Below are 16,064 nucleotides of genomic sequence, written 5' to 3'. Positions count from 1 at the left end.
AAATGTTTGAACCTTTTTGTGTTGACTTTCTATTTTGTTTCTAGCCTATAGAACATTTAAAGCACAGACATTGACAGAGACATGATCAGATGGATATTTACATTCCAGGCCTCCAAATTTGGTGGTCATTAAAATATGTTCAGAGTTTGAAAACTGAACATGATTCATCTCATGAATCACGACACACTGCTCTCCACTGGTATTGGTATCGGCAGTACTGTCCCTCTATTTACAGGGCCAGTGTGCAGTATTGCACAGCCCTAGTGTGTGGTCTGTAGAGCCACAGTGGCAATGCCAGCTTACATACAGTAGATATCAAAATGAGTTGTTTGGGAACTGCATTCTATTTTCTTCAGCCCCACTTCTCAAAAACAACTTGCTTTCTCATTTAGGCTGAGTCAACAACATGTCCCCGCGTGCTCCCTCTCACCTCGCTTGAGACTTGTCACTGGACAAAAGAAACAAATTACCGTATGAGGCAACACTGGGCGAAATTTGCTGACAGTAACAAAAATATATACCTTAGCTTGTTATATGAAATGATCAAAGGTGGCTATTTTGGTGGCAGTGTTCCAATAATGTAAAAAAAAATCTCAAAAGTCAGGAAAAGAAGAAAAGGAAAGGTTAAGGAAAACGAATGACGCTTTACTCCATACATTTGAATTTAAATCAACAATTCCCACAAGGAAAAGGGAAATCGGACATCTGAAAAATCTCTGGTCCAATAATGAGCTTTTAACATGTCTTACAGTTGTGTAAATTCACTAAAAGCCAGCAAGGAAGTGTGGTTTTTGCTCCAAAACATGCTCTGTAGTCCTGCAGCGCCATAAACACATTTGACTGAAAAACAAACTGAGGGAAAGTCTTTAGGTGACCATTGTCAAATATGAGGTGTAACCCCCCCCCCAGGTTTGTTTTCCTCTCATATCTGCCCCCACTGGAGGAACAAAGCCACTCTATCAATCTCAGGAGCGCACTTGTAGTGGCAATGATGCAGAACTAATAGCTTTTAATCCTGATGCAGCTGACAACTTGGAGGCCGGCTCTCTGAGACAAAGAAGAGCTGAATCAATGCAAGAGAGGAAAATAGTATACAGAAGAGAGGAAAGGAAGCTGTAAAGGTAGGAAAACAGACAAAAGGTAGGGAGACAAAAACTGCAAGGTAATGGAAGATGGGGAATGGAGGATGGGGAAACCATTTAAATGCCAGAGGGAATGCTGCTTCTTCTTTCAAGACATAAAATACAGTACCATCTGTTCACAGCTTCTGTAAAACTCTCCAAACAATTTCAGATTTTTTTGCAATACTAAAAGTATTTGCAGCACACTCAAAGATACACATACGCAACCCTGATAATCATGCTGCTGTCAGAAGCTGCGTTCAATAAACTCCATGCACCGAGGCTTCAATCAACCTTTATCGACTGAGACAGGCAGGGGCAGCACCGCAAGTCGCAGCTAAACCGTGAGAAAAGAACCCAAAGTGGATAAAAGAGCATGTCAACCCAATGCAATTATGGCTTTTAATGAACGCTACAGAGAAGCTCGCTGCTCAGGTAATTAGGAAATTAGCTGTAATTACTCGTCAGGCAGAGCAGATTCACCTCTCTCAACCAGAGAGGCAGAGATCATCCTCATCACGCCTCGTCGATGACAATGCCTCATAAGCGAGATTGATTGTCACTTCTTGCGTTGTGCAACTTTCACACAGCCAGCGAGACGGGCAATTAAAATTTAGGCCAGAGAAACTTGCAAATACACAAACAGCTTAGCAGCTCAGAGCCCCATTAAAATCGCAACTGAAAAAACAGGATGTAACAGCCTCATAAATAAAACAGAAGAAGATCAAATGAGGTCTGGATGACTCTCACCGGATTTGTACATGTTTTAGCACTTTTTTAATTAAAGAGGAAGAGAAGAACTTATCAAACTTATCCAGGTGTCCGAAATGACTTAGTAAAAGCTTGAAAGTTCAACTTCAGATGGCTATTGAAAACAGTAAAAAGAAGTTTGTTTATTTTCGCATGGAAAAAAAAAGGTGAATTCCCTGAAATGGAAATTATTTTAGTATTTAAACAGACAACAGGCATCATGTCACAGATTACACAGTTGTTATAGCTAACCAGAGGGCAAATATTTGCCCGTGTACTCCCATATTTATTTTGAGCCTTGTCTCTGTCCATCTGATCAATTTAAGCATGGTAATCTCTCTCTTTATTCCTCAGTTTCTCCAAAAACTGGGAAGGATACTAAATTACAGCACGGCATATAGCGTTTTTAAGACAAATACTAATGCCGATATTTTGATAAAAGTATTGGTCTCAGCATTTATGTCAGTTTTATGAGCTTATAATGTGACAATGCTGTCACCGATAACTTGTTCACACACTTCCTGACTTTGCTCAGATTCCAAACATGTGTGTGGTCATCAGGGACACTAAAGAGTACGCTCATGTGCACAAACTATACACCATCAACACTCATAACATGATTGAATGGCGTTTCTCACACATCTTTGCTTTTTTACTTTACATTTATCGACAGTTAATGGTACCAGTACTGGCAATGAGCAAATAGCTAATATCAACCGATATAAGACCGCCGCCAATGCTAAACAGTGATCTCTATGCTAAATGTTACAATTTTCTTCACCAGTAGATGGACTGCTCCATCTACTAAGCAGGTAGCAAATAGTAGGTGTTTGCTGGAAAAAAGCTGTCCTGTTTAGCGTTAAACAAAAAAAATTTTGTGTCATACCTGACATCTTATGAAATCAGATAAAAGCCTATGTTTCCTACCATATAGGGGATGAAGACAAAAAAGGGATCAAAAACATAAGACAGAGGAGAGGAAGCACAGAGCCACATACACACACAACCACACACCAAAAACAGGACAAATCAGAACGAGCGCTTTTCATTTTCATCAGCGTTTAGCCTTGGGCCCCGGCTCTGTCTGTGATAAGTGATGACAGTGGGATTCTTGGCAGCCCACGGAGGAGGCTCTGCAAGACTGCAGCTCTCCGGCCCCCATTCTCCAGGAAGAACAGGGGGAAAATTAATAATTATCATCATGGATAACACCAACAGGGAGCAATTCATCATCGCTCCTCTTTCGCCTGGCTATGTGTCAGCGAGCCGCGTGGCCCGTCCAGATACTATTATACGATGGTGGGGAGGGGGATGTATGAAAAGAGAGGGTGGGTTAAAAGGACGGAAAGGAAGGGGCGGTGAGGTGGAGGGAGGGAGGGGGCGGGAGAATAGAGGTCTAATGCGCTTTTGATGGGGTTTATCCAGGCGTGGAGGCTTCAAGCACGACCACCTCACGAGCAAGATGTTGTGAATTCCTCCCCCCTTCCCCCTACGTTTCTCCTCTCAGCCTCGCCATTCAACTGCAGCCATGAGGCTCAGGTGGAGCACGAGTCAGCACACCTGCAGGTGGTGTTCCTCATTCGTGATGCTCTACAGTAACAGTTAGAGAAGGTCGAGAGGCAAGCTGTGCAAAACCGACTGTTTGCTCCACTGCTGAGCTTTGCTCCTGAGTGCTTGATGAATGCACGAGTGGAGGGCATGTTAAAATAGCATAGTCACACGGCATGGAGACAAACTCCAGCTTTGTCACTTTAAAGCCTTTACCTTTGGGCGTTGGTCACTGTTAATTTGTTTGTCCCAAAGTGTGGGACACAGTAACAAGTAATAAGAGAAATTCAGTTTGAAATTAAGTATATCTTGACTTTGACTCTTGACTTTGGGAATGGCTGCTCTAAATCACTAATCAGGCCAAAGGCTCTTTTAATTATCTGTTAATTGGTTACATCCTGTATTTACTGACTAATTTTATACAGGTCACAGTTTTGTTTAATTAACAGGTTTACCAAATTTAGTAGATTGGTATTGCATTGGTCAGCAAATGCCCTTTTTAAATACTGAACCGGAAATAGTGCCATTATATGCTGTCAGTGCTGAATGTTACAACCACTATTCATAAATACATACAAGAATTACCACTGTTAGAATCACTATGGCTACTAATCAGTGTTAAGGACCTGGTGGATATCAGTTTGCTTTGACCTAACTTGAGGGAGCCCAGAACAAGCTTTATACAACTTTGTGATCACATATAATAATAATAACAATAACAGTAGTAATAGTGAACTGTATCAATGTTAGACAATGCTATTTGAAGGGAAAACACATTCTAAGCACATTTTTTTCCTCAATCAAATATAATCTAGCCAATAAAAGTGCTGCATGTATTACCCTTCTACAGACATGCAGACTTTTAAGTTTAAACTCAGAACACTTCCTCTGTAACTTTCAGGACATTTGCATAAATCAGTGTGCTGATGATGATTTGTAAGTGGAAATAACCTGCCAAGGCAGTTTTTTTCTGACAATCAACTGATAGCTTAACTCAAAATGCTGCATAGTGCTGCATTGTTAAGAGTTAGAGTGGATTTCTGAAAATTGTCCTTGAAGTTGAAGAGTACCTGTCCTGTCAGTCCAGAAGGCCACCCCCCCCCCCCTTATACACCCAATTCAAATTTGATGGAAAGCAGGTAAGAGATAGATTGCTCACTTTTTTTTCTCTGTAGCGCTACAGTAGCTATGTCAGCAGCACCGAGACAGCAGTGTTAAAATTAATTACAGACAGAAACTTATTCTCTCCTGCTATGCCATCAGCATTCATCTTTTCCACCCTTAGGAGAGGGGGTGAGATATTTTGCTACTCACTCTACAGTTTAGGTAAATGGATCATGATGGTAGCAATGCTTTAGAGGGTTAAGCCAAAAAAAAAAAAGATACAGATGCCAGACCAGTCAGAGTTTTAATGAAAATTTCAGCACATATAGTTTGTATGCAGCAGGTAGATTTCAACGTTTGCATGTAAACAGGGTGCAAAGTGTGTGGAATTCAAGAGGGAGGAAAGGAAAAAGGGACTGGGAAAAAACAGCAAGAGTGAAAGGATTTGTCTTGTGCGTGAGCGGCGCAGACGCAGGGGTTGTGCTGTTCATTTAATGCAAGGTTAGGCAGGCTGAGCTGATGAATGGACTGTCGATAGGAGAACAAAAGCAGGCGCTCCATCACAGGACAGGAGAAGCAGCTCTCTCTCACCAATCCCTGAGCACTGGTCCAGGAGCAGTTTACCCTTCACACACCCCAATCTTAACTACTACTGAGGAGCTGTGGCCAATACTGACTACAGGTCAGTGTCTTTATGGTAACAACATGCTACTCCCACAGGGCAACAGTCCATCTGTAAATCCTGAGACAAGCAGGCTGGATACTCAAGGCAGGTATTTACAATTTACACAAGTGACACTTAGAGTACCTGCATTATAAATGCAACAAAACCAAAACAACCCTACATGAAACAAGCATGACTGAACAATAAATTGTACACATCAGACATACACACACATACAGTATCTGTCCTCCTACATACATCACAGCAACTGAGAATAATAAGACATGTGAAACAACAGGAAGAAAGCAGGACAAAGTATTGCCAAAAAATAACAATAAACTGAAAAACCACTTCCGTAATATATGATCCTATCATCTGTTACCTCTAACATGACTGGACTTACAATCCAGAAATAGAAACGGGATGTTTTCAATTACAGAGCAGAGAAGACAGGAAAAATGAAAGGATGTTTACAAATCCCATTAAATCCACCAGCCTTACCCAGGGAGCACAAGCCAGATAATAACCACCTATTGATTATCCATTAAACCCATACACCAGTGCGGTAACACTGCAGCACAGCACAAAGCTGCTTCAACACAATAGGCCTTGTTATGGACAAATCACTTCTCTCCGAGCCCACAGTAGTGAGGCTCTTCTTTAGCTGGGTGGTTATTATTGGTGTTGCAGAGAGAAATGTGTCTGTGATGCTGTAGGAAGTTCATGGAATTGGGTGGCATGACTGGAGGGGCTGATGGTGGCTGCCAGAGCCAGTCCAAATAGACTCATAAAGCATTCTTCATGCTTTGGTGCCATGCACTTCAATTTTGTACTGAAGTTTTTGGTCAAGCTGACCTACTCACAGGTTCAACTAGGAGTCAGATAATGCCTCACACAGGACTACAGTTGTTCTCATCATTCCACATGTGCTTTGAGTGCTAAAAATAAATAAATTAACAGGTTGAGCAAACTTTTGGAAGGGCATACACAAATGTGGTTTGAATATTACCAGTTAACAAGGCTGGATTAGCTTTGAAATCCTTTCTTTTAATATGTGCTTACATGTTTTTAACCCACAAAGTATTTGTGGGTGATGAAGTAATTAATTATGTATGACATGGAAAGCAAAGCAGGCCATGTACACTGACTATGTTGTATGGCATGCAATACAAAATCACATTAGCCTGGTGTCTCCAATTCAAGCTGAAACTCTATTCAACATCCAACTGAGAGACAATACAGAGACATAATATATCAGCACGTGCTGACAGATATCTCTTCTGTTTGTACCACCTTGTTCCTTTCACGCAGTATTTCTGATAAATGGTTGCGGATGTACAATGTTGTTTCAGGGGCTTTTTGTGTAGCATGTGGACAGACTACAAATGAACAAAAGCCAGCACGTATATATCTGACTTACCGTGCAATCTGTGGTGTTTGTTATCTTCAAGTGGAAATCTGATGAAAACTCCAGCTCAGACAGACACACTCTGTTACAGTCAATTGTCTGTAGGGAAAAGGCAAAACTGCATTTAAAAAAAGATTAATAATAATAATGACAGTGTGAACTGTGAAGTAATTCAAAGAATAACAGAAAAAACTTGTTGGTATACTTTGCTTTTGAATTTTACATAGAGTCTGTGACAGAGTTTGTTTGTTCATAACAGCAGAGTTGGTCAAATCAAAGCTCTTCACCAAGTTTGGGCGAGTAGAGATTTCTTATAATAGTGTGGCTATCTTACAAAATCTCCCCAGTAGTTCTCTATTGTCACTATGTCTGAGAGAACCAATGCTGACATGTTGGAAATAACATACCTGTACACAGAATTGTTTACTGAGAAAATTAAATGTGCTGTACAGGATGCCTTTGTTAATCTATGTTGTGTTTTAGAAGTCAATGCGAACATGTTAGCATCAGTGCTTTGTTCAGGTACTGCCTGGCAAATTGAAAACTGGCATATTTTCCTGCCATCACTGTGTTTTTTTGGTACAAAGCTATGATTTCACTCACTATAAATGGTGATTTTTTAAATAAATTGCATTTCTGTTAGAAATCTCATGCAAATATATGCTTAGAAAAAAGTTGGAAAGTAATTATATTTTGACTAACTCGAGTTGGCCAAAAAAAACAAAAAATGTCTCCCTACTGGAGACAAATAGCTGACTGCAGCCCAGTTAAAGGGCGCTTTAAAGGGTACTATCCCCTACAATTGTCACAAAAGAGGAAATGATTCCTAAATCATATCCTGCACCTGTCTATTATCCTGTCAAGGGTGGGAAAAATGACTTTCCTCTACAGCATTCTGACAATCATCCGACATTATTTATATAGCAACTCTAATTAGATACACTCTCCCACTGAGCACCCAGATCAGTTAAATGAATCATGTTACTTTATAACAGTTATGGTGACTAATTAGGGCTGTGACAATTTACTTACTACAGCTTTCAATAGTAACTGGAAGCTGAGAGCCAAAAGCAGAAAATTGAATACATGCCAAGAACACTTCTCTTTGTTCATTTTAGCGATTGCGAGGACTCAAACATAGAGGATATTGTTTTTACATTCATCACTCAGATACTAGAATTAGATCAGACTAAAAAGTAAAATATAGATTTAAATATAGAGTGATTTTGGATAGAATCTTACTGGTAGTGGAGGAATACAGTTGTGTTGGAGTCAAATTGTTAAATGTTGCCATTATTGTACTTAAATTTGTAAGTCTTGGTTCAAACTGTAGGATCAAAGACATTCCTTTGTTTCTGACCACCTCCCCAGCCAGTCTGTTGGTGGGGGAGGCTATAGTGTTTTATTATGGGACATCCTATGTGAGGGTTCTGTTTTGTTGTTTAGTAATGCTTGTGTTCTCAGAATAAAAGGCTGCAAGGAAGGCTGTTTATTTGAAGTTGGCTAGGAGACAGGTGAGGAGCGGTTAGCTCCAAGAGCCTGGTTCCAACCAGCCTCCCTTGCTAGCAAGTAAAAACCAGTTAAAGCTGTTCGTCTTCCTTCCTTGCTTTGTTAACGGGAATAAGTTTCTAAACCAGCGGGGCCTATGGAAGCGCAGACCCAACAAGTTGTACTGCTATAGTGGGGAAAATAATTATTTGGTCTTCTGCTGAATTTGTAAGTTTGCTCTCTCAAAAAGAAATGAGAGAGGCAGAATATCTTGGCTGTCACTTGGCAACTTGAAGTTTCAGTTCCTTCTCCAGATTTTCTACAGGACTGAGGTCTGGAGACTGGCTAGGCCACTCCATGGCCTGGATGTGCTTCTTCTTTAACAACTCCTTTGTTGCCTTGGCAGTATGTTTTGGGTCATTATCACACAGGAAGACCAATCAGCACTGTTTAGGCTGTGGAAAGGAGGTTCTCTTCCAAGACATGGTCCCATCTATTGGCAGTGAAGTAATCCTGTATCCTTAGCAGAAAAACAGCCCCATGACATAATGTTTCCACCTCCATGCTTGACTTTGGGGATAGTGTTCTTTGGGTCGTACATTTCTCTCCCTCTAAACTTAGCGGGTCAAGTTCATGCCAAAGAGCTTGATTTTGGTTTCTTGTGATCACAGCACTGTCTCACAAGCCTTCTATGACTCATCTAGATATTCACTGACAAACTCGAGAGAGGCCTGTACATGTGCCTTCTTGAGCAGGAGGACCTTGCAGACGCTGCAAGATTACAATCCATTACAGTGTAGTGTGTTTCTGATGGTGTAGTTGGTGCCTGTGGTCTCAACTGCCTTCAGATCATTAACAAACTTCTCCCGTGTAGTTCTGAGCTGATCCATCACCTTTCTCATGATCATCCTCACACCATGAGGCAGGGAGACTGAAATTGTTTATATTTCTTCTATTTCCAAAAGGCTGCACCAATATTTGTCTAATCAAGCTTCTTGCTGATAGTCTTGTAGCCCATTCCAGCCTAGTGTAGCTCTACAACCTTGTCCCTGGCCCTTTGACAGCTCTGTGTTCTTGGCAATGGTGGTGGAGATGTTGGCATGGAAGAAACTGTGGACAGTGCTTTAAGCATACGAGTTGAGATCTGTAGTATCTGTAGTTAAGTGATTGATTGTAACCTTTGGGTACACAGCCAATCTGTGGAAGCCAGAATTCTGGCTGGGTAGTAACTTTTATGTAATGTGTTTTTTGATTTGTTTGTTTTTGTTGTTTGCATTTTTTTCTCTCTCTCTATTAAAATTAATCTATCATAAAAATTAGAGAGAATGTTAATTTCTTTGTAAATGAGCAAACTTATAAATTTAGCAGGGAATCAAATAATGATTTCCCCTACTGTATGTAGCAAACATTGCGCTTTTCTTAAGAAACAATTTGGAGTACCAAGGAGCAAAATTACTTCTTAAGCTATTTATGATTGGAAACAACTGCATAACATAAGGCAGGTTTAAAGGGAACAAATTAAACATTGCTCAGATTGAACATTGCTATCTCTTCTCACTGAGAGTAAAAAAAACTTATCTGCTTAGCTGGAATATATAATTCCATGAAAGGGCTCTCAATTTTCCGGAGTAGCAGCCAGCTTTAATGGAATGTTATTGGATCGTATCAAAGGGAGGCAATAGATGAGAGTCCTTGTAATTTGGGCAGAGGGGCTGTCTATTTGTCACTGGAGGGGAGAAACTATCGATTAGAGGTTTCAAATTCCATTACATCAAGTTCTACCCTCATTCATCACATTCTGAGATGGGTGGAGGACACGGTACTTAGCAAACAGGCCAACTGGCAAAAAAAAATCCCACATATAAAAGGTATTAGAGAAAAGAGGAAAGAGCAATCCTTCTGAGATATATCCACAAAAGGTGTTCTTAGATATGAGACTCCTTGTGTCTTTATCTGCATATTCTCTGTATACCACTCTCCCACCAGCACAGCTAAAACTACTCTGTCCTCAGTGTGCTGAGAGTAATGAAGTTTCCTTAAGAAGAACTTAAACAAGGATTAGACAGATCAATCACCCAGCTCTACAGCATCACCACACACACACATGCACATACACACACAAACTATAAGGCCCTATCTCTCTATACAGCTAACTGCAGCTCTCGTTCTCTGTCGATGTTTTAACTGCCTGAGCCCTGAAGACTCTATTTCTCCCATTTGTGTGTACAGGTGTATTGCTGCAGAACATTTTTACTTGTTCGTGTCATCAAACGAAGACAAAATTGAATATCTGATCTCTAATCACTGCAACACAAATAAGGCAGAACAATAAAAAAAGTCAAAGTTGTAAGCTTGATCAAAAATATCTGTGCAAAGTCAGATGAGAGAAAAAATAGAGTTTAACTTAAAGAGACAAAAAGTTTCTAGTAGTTATTTTGGTTGACAAGTCACGTTTAATTATCTACTGTGTGTCCAGCCAAAAACAACCCCAAATAAATACAGAGACAAGCCAACCATTTAGGTTGTATTGTCATTTTATTTGGTAAAGGACATTACTTTTAAATATCAGCCTTGCCACTGGATTTGCAAAGGAGCTACACAGAAGGTTGAATGTTTACCTGTATGACTGTAGGTTCAGAGATGAGTGTGTCTGCTTTCAACACTTCCACCACAGCCTCTGGCACCACAGCCTTCTTCATGCATGTCATGTTAAAGCCATATACATCATCCCAGAATGCAATGCGTTCTTGATGCTTCTGTACATCACCCACAGCTGCCAGGCTGATGTTACAAAGGTCTGGGTACACTGTGAGGAAGCGAAACAAACAAATGACCAAAATTAGTAAAACAGCATCACCACTGTTTGATCAGTAAGCCTAAACACTCACATCCAGCAGAGAAACTGCCAAATTTGGGCTAAAGTCAAATAGCCAAAAAACAAAACAAAAGACACTTAAGTTATATCTCTTTTCCATAACATGAATATTCCTTCAAATCCTTTCTTGACCTTGTAAAGACTGACAACAGTTGCTCATCCTTCAGCACATGCATACTTTCTCTTCCTGCCCACTTTGAGCTTTTTCATCGATCTGTTAATCTTTACTTTAAATCTTGCCTATATTTCAGCTTTCAGTCCCTTTAATTCATGTAATATTGCTTAAGGATGATGATAAAGGCACGCAATAGAGCAACACTAAAAATGAGGAGACAACTATGTCAAATAGAGATTAAATAAAATATTCTTTCTCGCTTTTAGTTTTTTAATGTAGCTATTGAGTAGCAATCTCATAAATACTGAACTATGAATATTGTAATAGTGCAAGTTCTTTATAGGTTCATTCAAAATATACAACATACCACGATGTAATACTTTAAAATACAAAACACAACATCAATGTGTGAGGATCTTCCTGTGATGGGTGGTGCATCACTTAGGAAAACTTCATCTCCTTTACTTTGGTAAGGGATGGTGCTGTGTACCCTATGAGGTGCAGCTGAATTGACCACTTGCACTTATAGTTGTGGGTAGAGTCAGTGGAATTGATAACATTTGGCATAAGAGAGCAAACAAATGGAAATTCCCCAAATTCCTATCATGGTTGCCACTTAGATCTTTTTGAGCATTCCCACAACCAGTTCGTGAGTGGTTGCTGGAATGATGGCATTCACAAAGAGCAACACAGTGCTGGACTGAAAACCTCCTTGCAAATACTTTATTTGCAAGCAGATTGCTATGGTTGCTCAGAGTTTTTGTGGAAGATGAAGACTTGTCTGCAAGCTCTCCTAAACTACTCTTTCACCAGTAGTGAAAGTATGAAAAGTACGATAACAACCAGAAATGGAGACCGTCTACCTTCAAAGTAAAAACTCTAAAAAGGTGTTGGCTACAGTAATACATGCAACTTTTACTTTGAAGGCGGATGTTCTCCATTTCTGGTCTCAATTGCACTACTTCCAAGTTTTACTCCTGCTCGGCTAGTAGTTAACAAGTGTTTGTAGACAAGTCAGCATCTTCCAACTAAAGTTGACTGCGGCACCCTGTCTGCTGATGCTACACCCTGTTTGCAGTCTATTTCAGTCACCTTTTCGCTCACTATGTGTTTATACACCTTGCTGTATTCAGTTATTAGTTATTATTAATCTCTGGCTCTCTTCCATAGCGTGTCTTTGCCCTGTCTTCCTCCCCTCACCCCCAACTGGTTCCAGCAGATGGGCTCCACTCCCTGAGCCTGGTTCTGCTGGACATTTCTTTCTGTTAAAGGGCAGTTTTTCCTTCCCACTGTCACCTAAGCACTTGCTCATAGGAGTCTGTGGTGGGGCATGATCTCCGGTGCAGCTGCAGGGGAGACAGATGCACCTGAGCGACATTCGCAATCACGCCTCGCCGGCATAAAGAGTCCGTACTGGGTCCCCATGTGGTAAAAAAAAAAACAGGATAAATCCCCCAAAAGCATTTTAAACAGTGATATGCCCCTCCTCAGTTGGTAATGCATTTAAATTGAATTCAACTGTTGCTTTAATTTTCCGAACAATACAAAACACACTCCAGTAAAATAACAGCACCAAACATATGTATCACTGTCCACAGTTTTGAAGGACACTGAATCTGTATCCTGAACACTTGGAAGGCTGCCCAGACAACAATGAGAGAATATTCTGGGATTTTATTTACTCCACTCAAAAGATCATTAATCACAACTAAAGGAGAGAGTGAAAAAATCTGCTCCCATAAATGTCTGTTCTCAGTGATGAGACATCCTTAATGTCAGCAAATTTAATAACTCACAAACTATTCAACAAATTTAATCAGAGAACGCCTTAAGATCCTGGGGGTGTGGAGTTTTGCATCAATTTCATGAAGCTCCTTTAATGACTGTATCCATCACATGTGCACAAAACATTGACCTGATTACCACTTTGTCCTACTTTCATTCTTCACACTTTACTTTAATACTAAATGGCTCAAGACAAAGGGTGTGGACACACATCCAATTCCAAAACCATGGCTAGCCTCCACTCTTCAGAAACGTTTCCCACAAAAATATAGAATCTAGTAGAAATTCACTCCCCTTTATCAGTTTGAAAGCATAAAAGAAGTCAAGTACTAATGCTTTATCTCCATTAAGTATCAGCACTCAAACTGCACTCACAGTTCTGTGCACAGAGTTCCCACAAGAAATATCTTGTCAAGAAGTTAGCATTGTGCACTGGATAACTTCTGAAGAAGAGGGAAAAAATAGTTAACTCATTTTCCCCTTCAAGCAGACACAAAGACAAAAAAACACAACAACAAAAAAACCCAACCAACAACTTCCTTCTGTCCATTATCCCTTTCATTACTTTAGGTGCTAACGAAAGTTCCACAGCATCAATAACAGTGTTAGTCTGCCTGCACTTGCCTGCTCTCGCTCTCTCTCTCTCTCATTCAGCAGCAACACTGATAACTATGCTGTGTGATAAAGAATGAGGGAGAAAAAGCTAAAATTGGTGTGATCCCAGACTACGACTGATTCATTACTTGTGGAAAAGCAGATTGAGGCTTGTTACAGAAACATATGAAATGGTAGCCTTTTGAGGCAATTTAAGATTGTGGTGTGACCCCAAAACTTTAACTGACACAAAATAATTACTGATAAAAAATAAGCACATTTTTAAAATTATTTTCCAAATTTTTTTACAATATCCTGCCGCCTCATAGGAAAAAAACTCTTATAAGATGTATTATAATTATATAACACTGTCTATCAAATGAACTATCTGCATCACAAAATGAGCATTAAACATGAGTTAATGTCTTGTCATTGTATTTTCACATCTGAATAAATTTCTTTGGATGACTAATATGCTTGGTGATTAAGTTAGAGCTGAGATGCTTGAAGCCATTGCTGTTCCTACTGTGAAGCAACATTAGTCAACACTGAGGCCTAGGGCCTAAACTAGAGTTTAAAACACTCATGAGGATATAAAACTACTCCTGCTACTAGTAATGCAAGTATCAGCCCCTGTGCTAAAGACATCTATAACAAACAACCAAAAAATAAACAATGTTTAGTACCTAACTAGAGACCACCTTGTGACTCAAGCCATGATGGACGTACATCTGGGGTTTGTTTTGATGTCAACTATATACCCGTAAAGAGTTTTTGGTACAGGATAGCTGTTCCACAGACAGACATATTAATGCCTGCCAAAGTACTCAAAGTCACCTTTGAGGTAATCCCTGCTACAGTAGGCGTGTCCAGCACTAGACTTTGCCAAGGGGACACACACGCACAGACACACAAACGCACGTCCAAGGACACAAAGGTCACACTAACATTATCTTCATGTCACTTATTTCTCCTCTGCAACAAATACAAAGTGATTAAAAAAAATTTGTATGATGAACAATCACAGGAAAAACAAACTCTTTGAGTTCTAAGATTTTATATGTCACGACATAATAAAAAATAATCTGGTTCTTAACAGGTCTTAAAATCAGATAAATACGACTTCAGATGGCCTGCAAAACATGAATTACATCACGTATTCTTTATTTCACAATTTCTATAGGAATCATTTCTACATGGAGAGGTGCCGCTAATCAAATGCACTTGATTAACTGATCATAGGCAAGTGTGAGCAGCCCTTTGAAAGCAAACTTTTGGTGTTTTTCGGTTTGTGCGTCTGAAGTATTCAACACAATGCCAAGGAGGAAAAATGTAGTGCAATGATCTTAAGAGAAGCAAATGGGGCTATAAGGCCATTTACAAACAATTTCAAGTCCATTGTTTTATAGTGAGAAAGATTATTCCCAACTGAAAAACATTCAAGATGTGTTCCTCTCTTGCCATGAGTGGACATCCCACCAAATTCTCCCCAATGTCAAACTGAGCAATTCTTAGAGAAACTTCTCTTCTCTCTGAAAACTACATGGTAGCACAGCGTAGGTTTGCATCTGAACAAACCACAAGATTTCAAGAACAAAGTCCTTTGAACAGACAAGATCGAAGTGACGATGTTTGGCCAAAATGCACATCGCCACATTTAGGGAAAACCAAACACAGCATATCAACACAAACACCTCATACATGCATGGTGGTGGAGGGGTGATGATTTGGGCTTGTTTGCAGCCACAGGAACTACGCAATCAGTGACTAGACCATGAACTCCACTGTATACCAGTACTAGTGTTAAATGTGAAGCCATCTGTCGGACAGCTGAACTTGGATGAAACAGGGTAACCGCAACAATCACGCAATATCCTGTGCTGCTGTTCATCTCAGGATGTATCTCATTTTAGAACCTGTAATGACAATATTTTTGTTATTATGTCCCAATATGCAAAACCCTAGAATGAAGCAACACTTGGAAATGATGGAAAAAGGACAATATTTTGAGATTTTTTTTAACATAAAAACAACATGAAACAAAATCAATTTATCAAGTACTTTATGTAATAAAGAAAAGGGTAAAGCATAAAATATTATAAGCAATGGATTGTTTAATTGTAATATACGTGTAATGTGACAAACCTGGCCTTGTTTTTCCTGTGAAGCATATCATAAACTTTTGCACAGAAGATATTTATAGATTTAAAATTATCACATTTGAATCATTGTTGCTGGCATACGTGTTTGTGTTCAGTCTCACATGACCTTCGACCCACCAGGCTATAAAATGCGTGAATGGATAGTGACAGCTCAGTGATGGGTATCTCATGGCTTCTCATTATTAGCTGAAGCCTGCCTGTGACCCTGTGAGTGTCACTATACCTAATGACTGTGCACACACATTTTCACCAACACATAGGCACGTAAACATTGGACTTGTCACTTCATTTTACTCTGATTACTGAACCGAGTTAGGGCCAGGTGAGGGGAGAGGTGCTGATTGGGCAGAATCTGGACTGATGGTCTGAGAGAAAGACTGAAAAAGAAATGAAGACTGAGAGATGAATGGGCAAAGGAGGGGGTATTGTGGAATAGCTGAGAAAGAAACG

At 39.9% G+C, this 16,064-nt stretch overlaps 1 protein-coding gene across 1 annotated transcript in view; it reads right to left on the bottom strand.

The window, feature by feature from the left end:
* The window catches only part of prmt3 (protein arginine methyltransferase 3), a 32,054-nt gene that overhangs the window by 11,645 nt on the left and 4,345 nt on the right, over nucleotides 1-16,064 (bottom strand). The window contains exons 2-3 of the mRNA XM_005942057.3: nucleotides 10,702-10,889; nucleotides 6,608-6,694 (exon numbers count right to left, since the gene is read on the bottom strand). Of these exons, the coding sequence (XP_005942119.3) occupies nucleotides 6,608-6,694; nucleotides 10,702-10,889 (275 nt within the window). The remainder of the gene's footprint in view (nucleotides 1-6,607; nucleotides 6,695-10,701; nucleotides 10,890-16,064) is intronic.

Source organism: Haplochromis burtoni, unplaced genomic scaffold, assembly GCF_018398535.1.
Source record: "Haplochromis burtoni strain Fernald_Lab_line unplaced genomic scaffold, NCSU_Asbu1 Contig_330, whole genome shotgun sequence".
In the NCBI taxonomy this organism is placed as follows: Eukaryota; Metazoa; Chordata; class Actinopteri; order Cichliformes; family Cichlidae; genus Haplochromis; species Haplochromis burtoni.
This window is presented reverse-complemented; position numbering and strand designations above follow the sequence as displayed.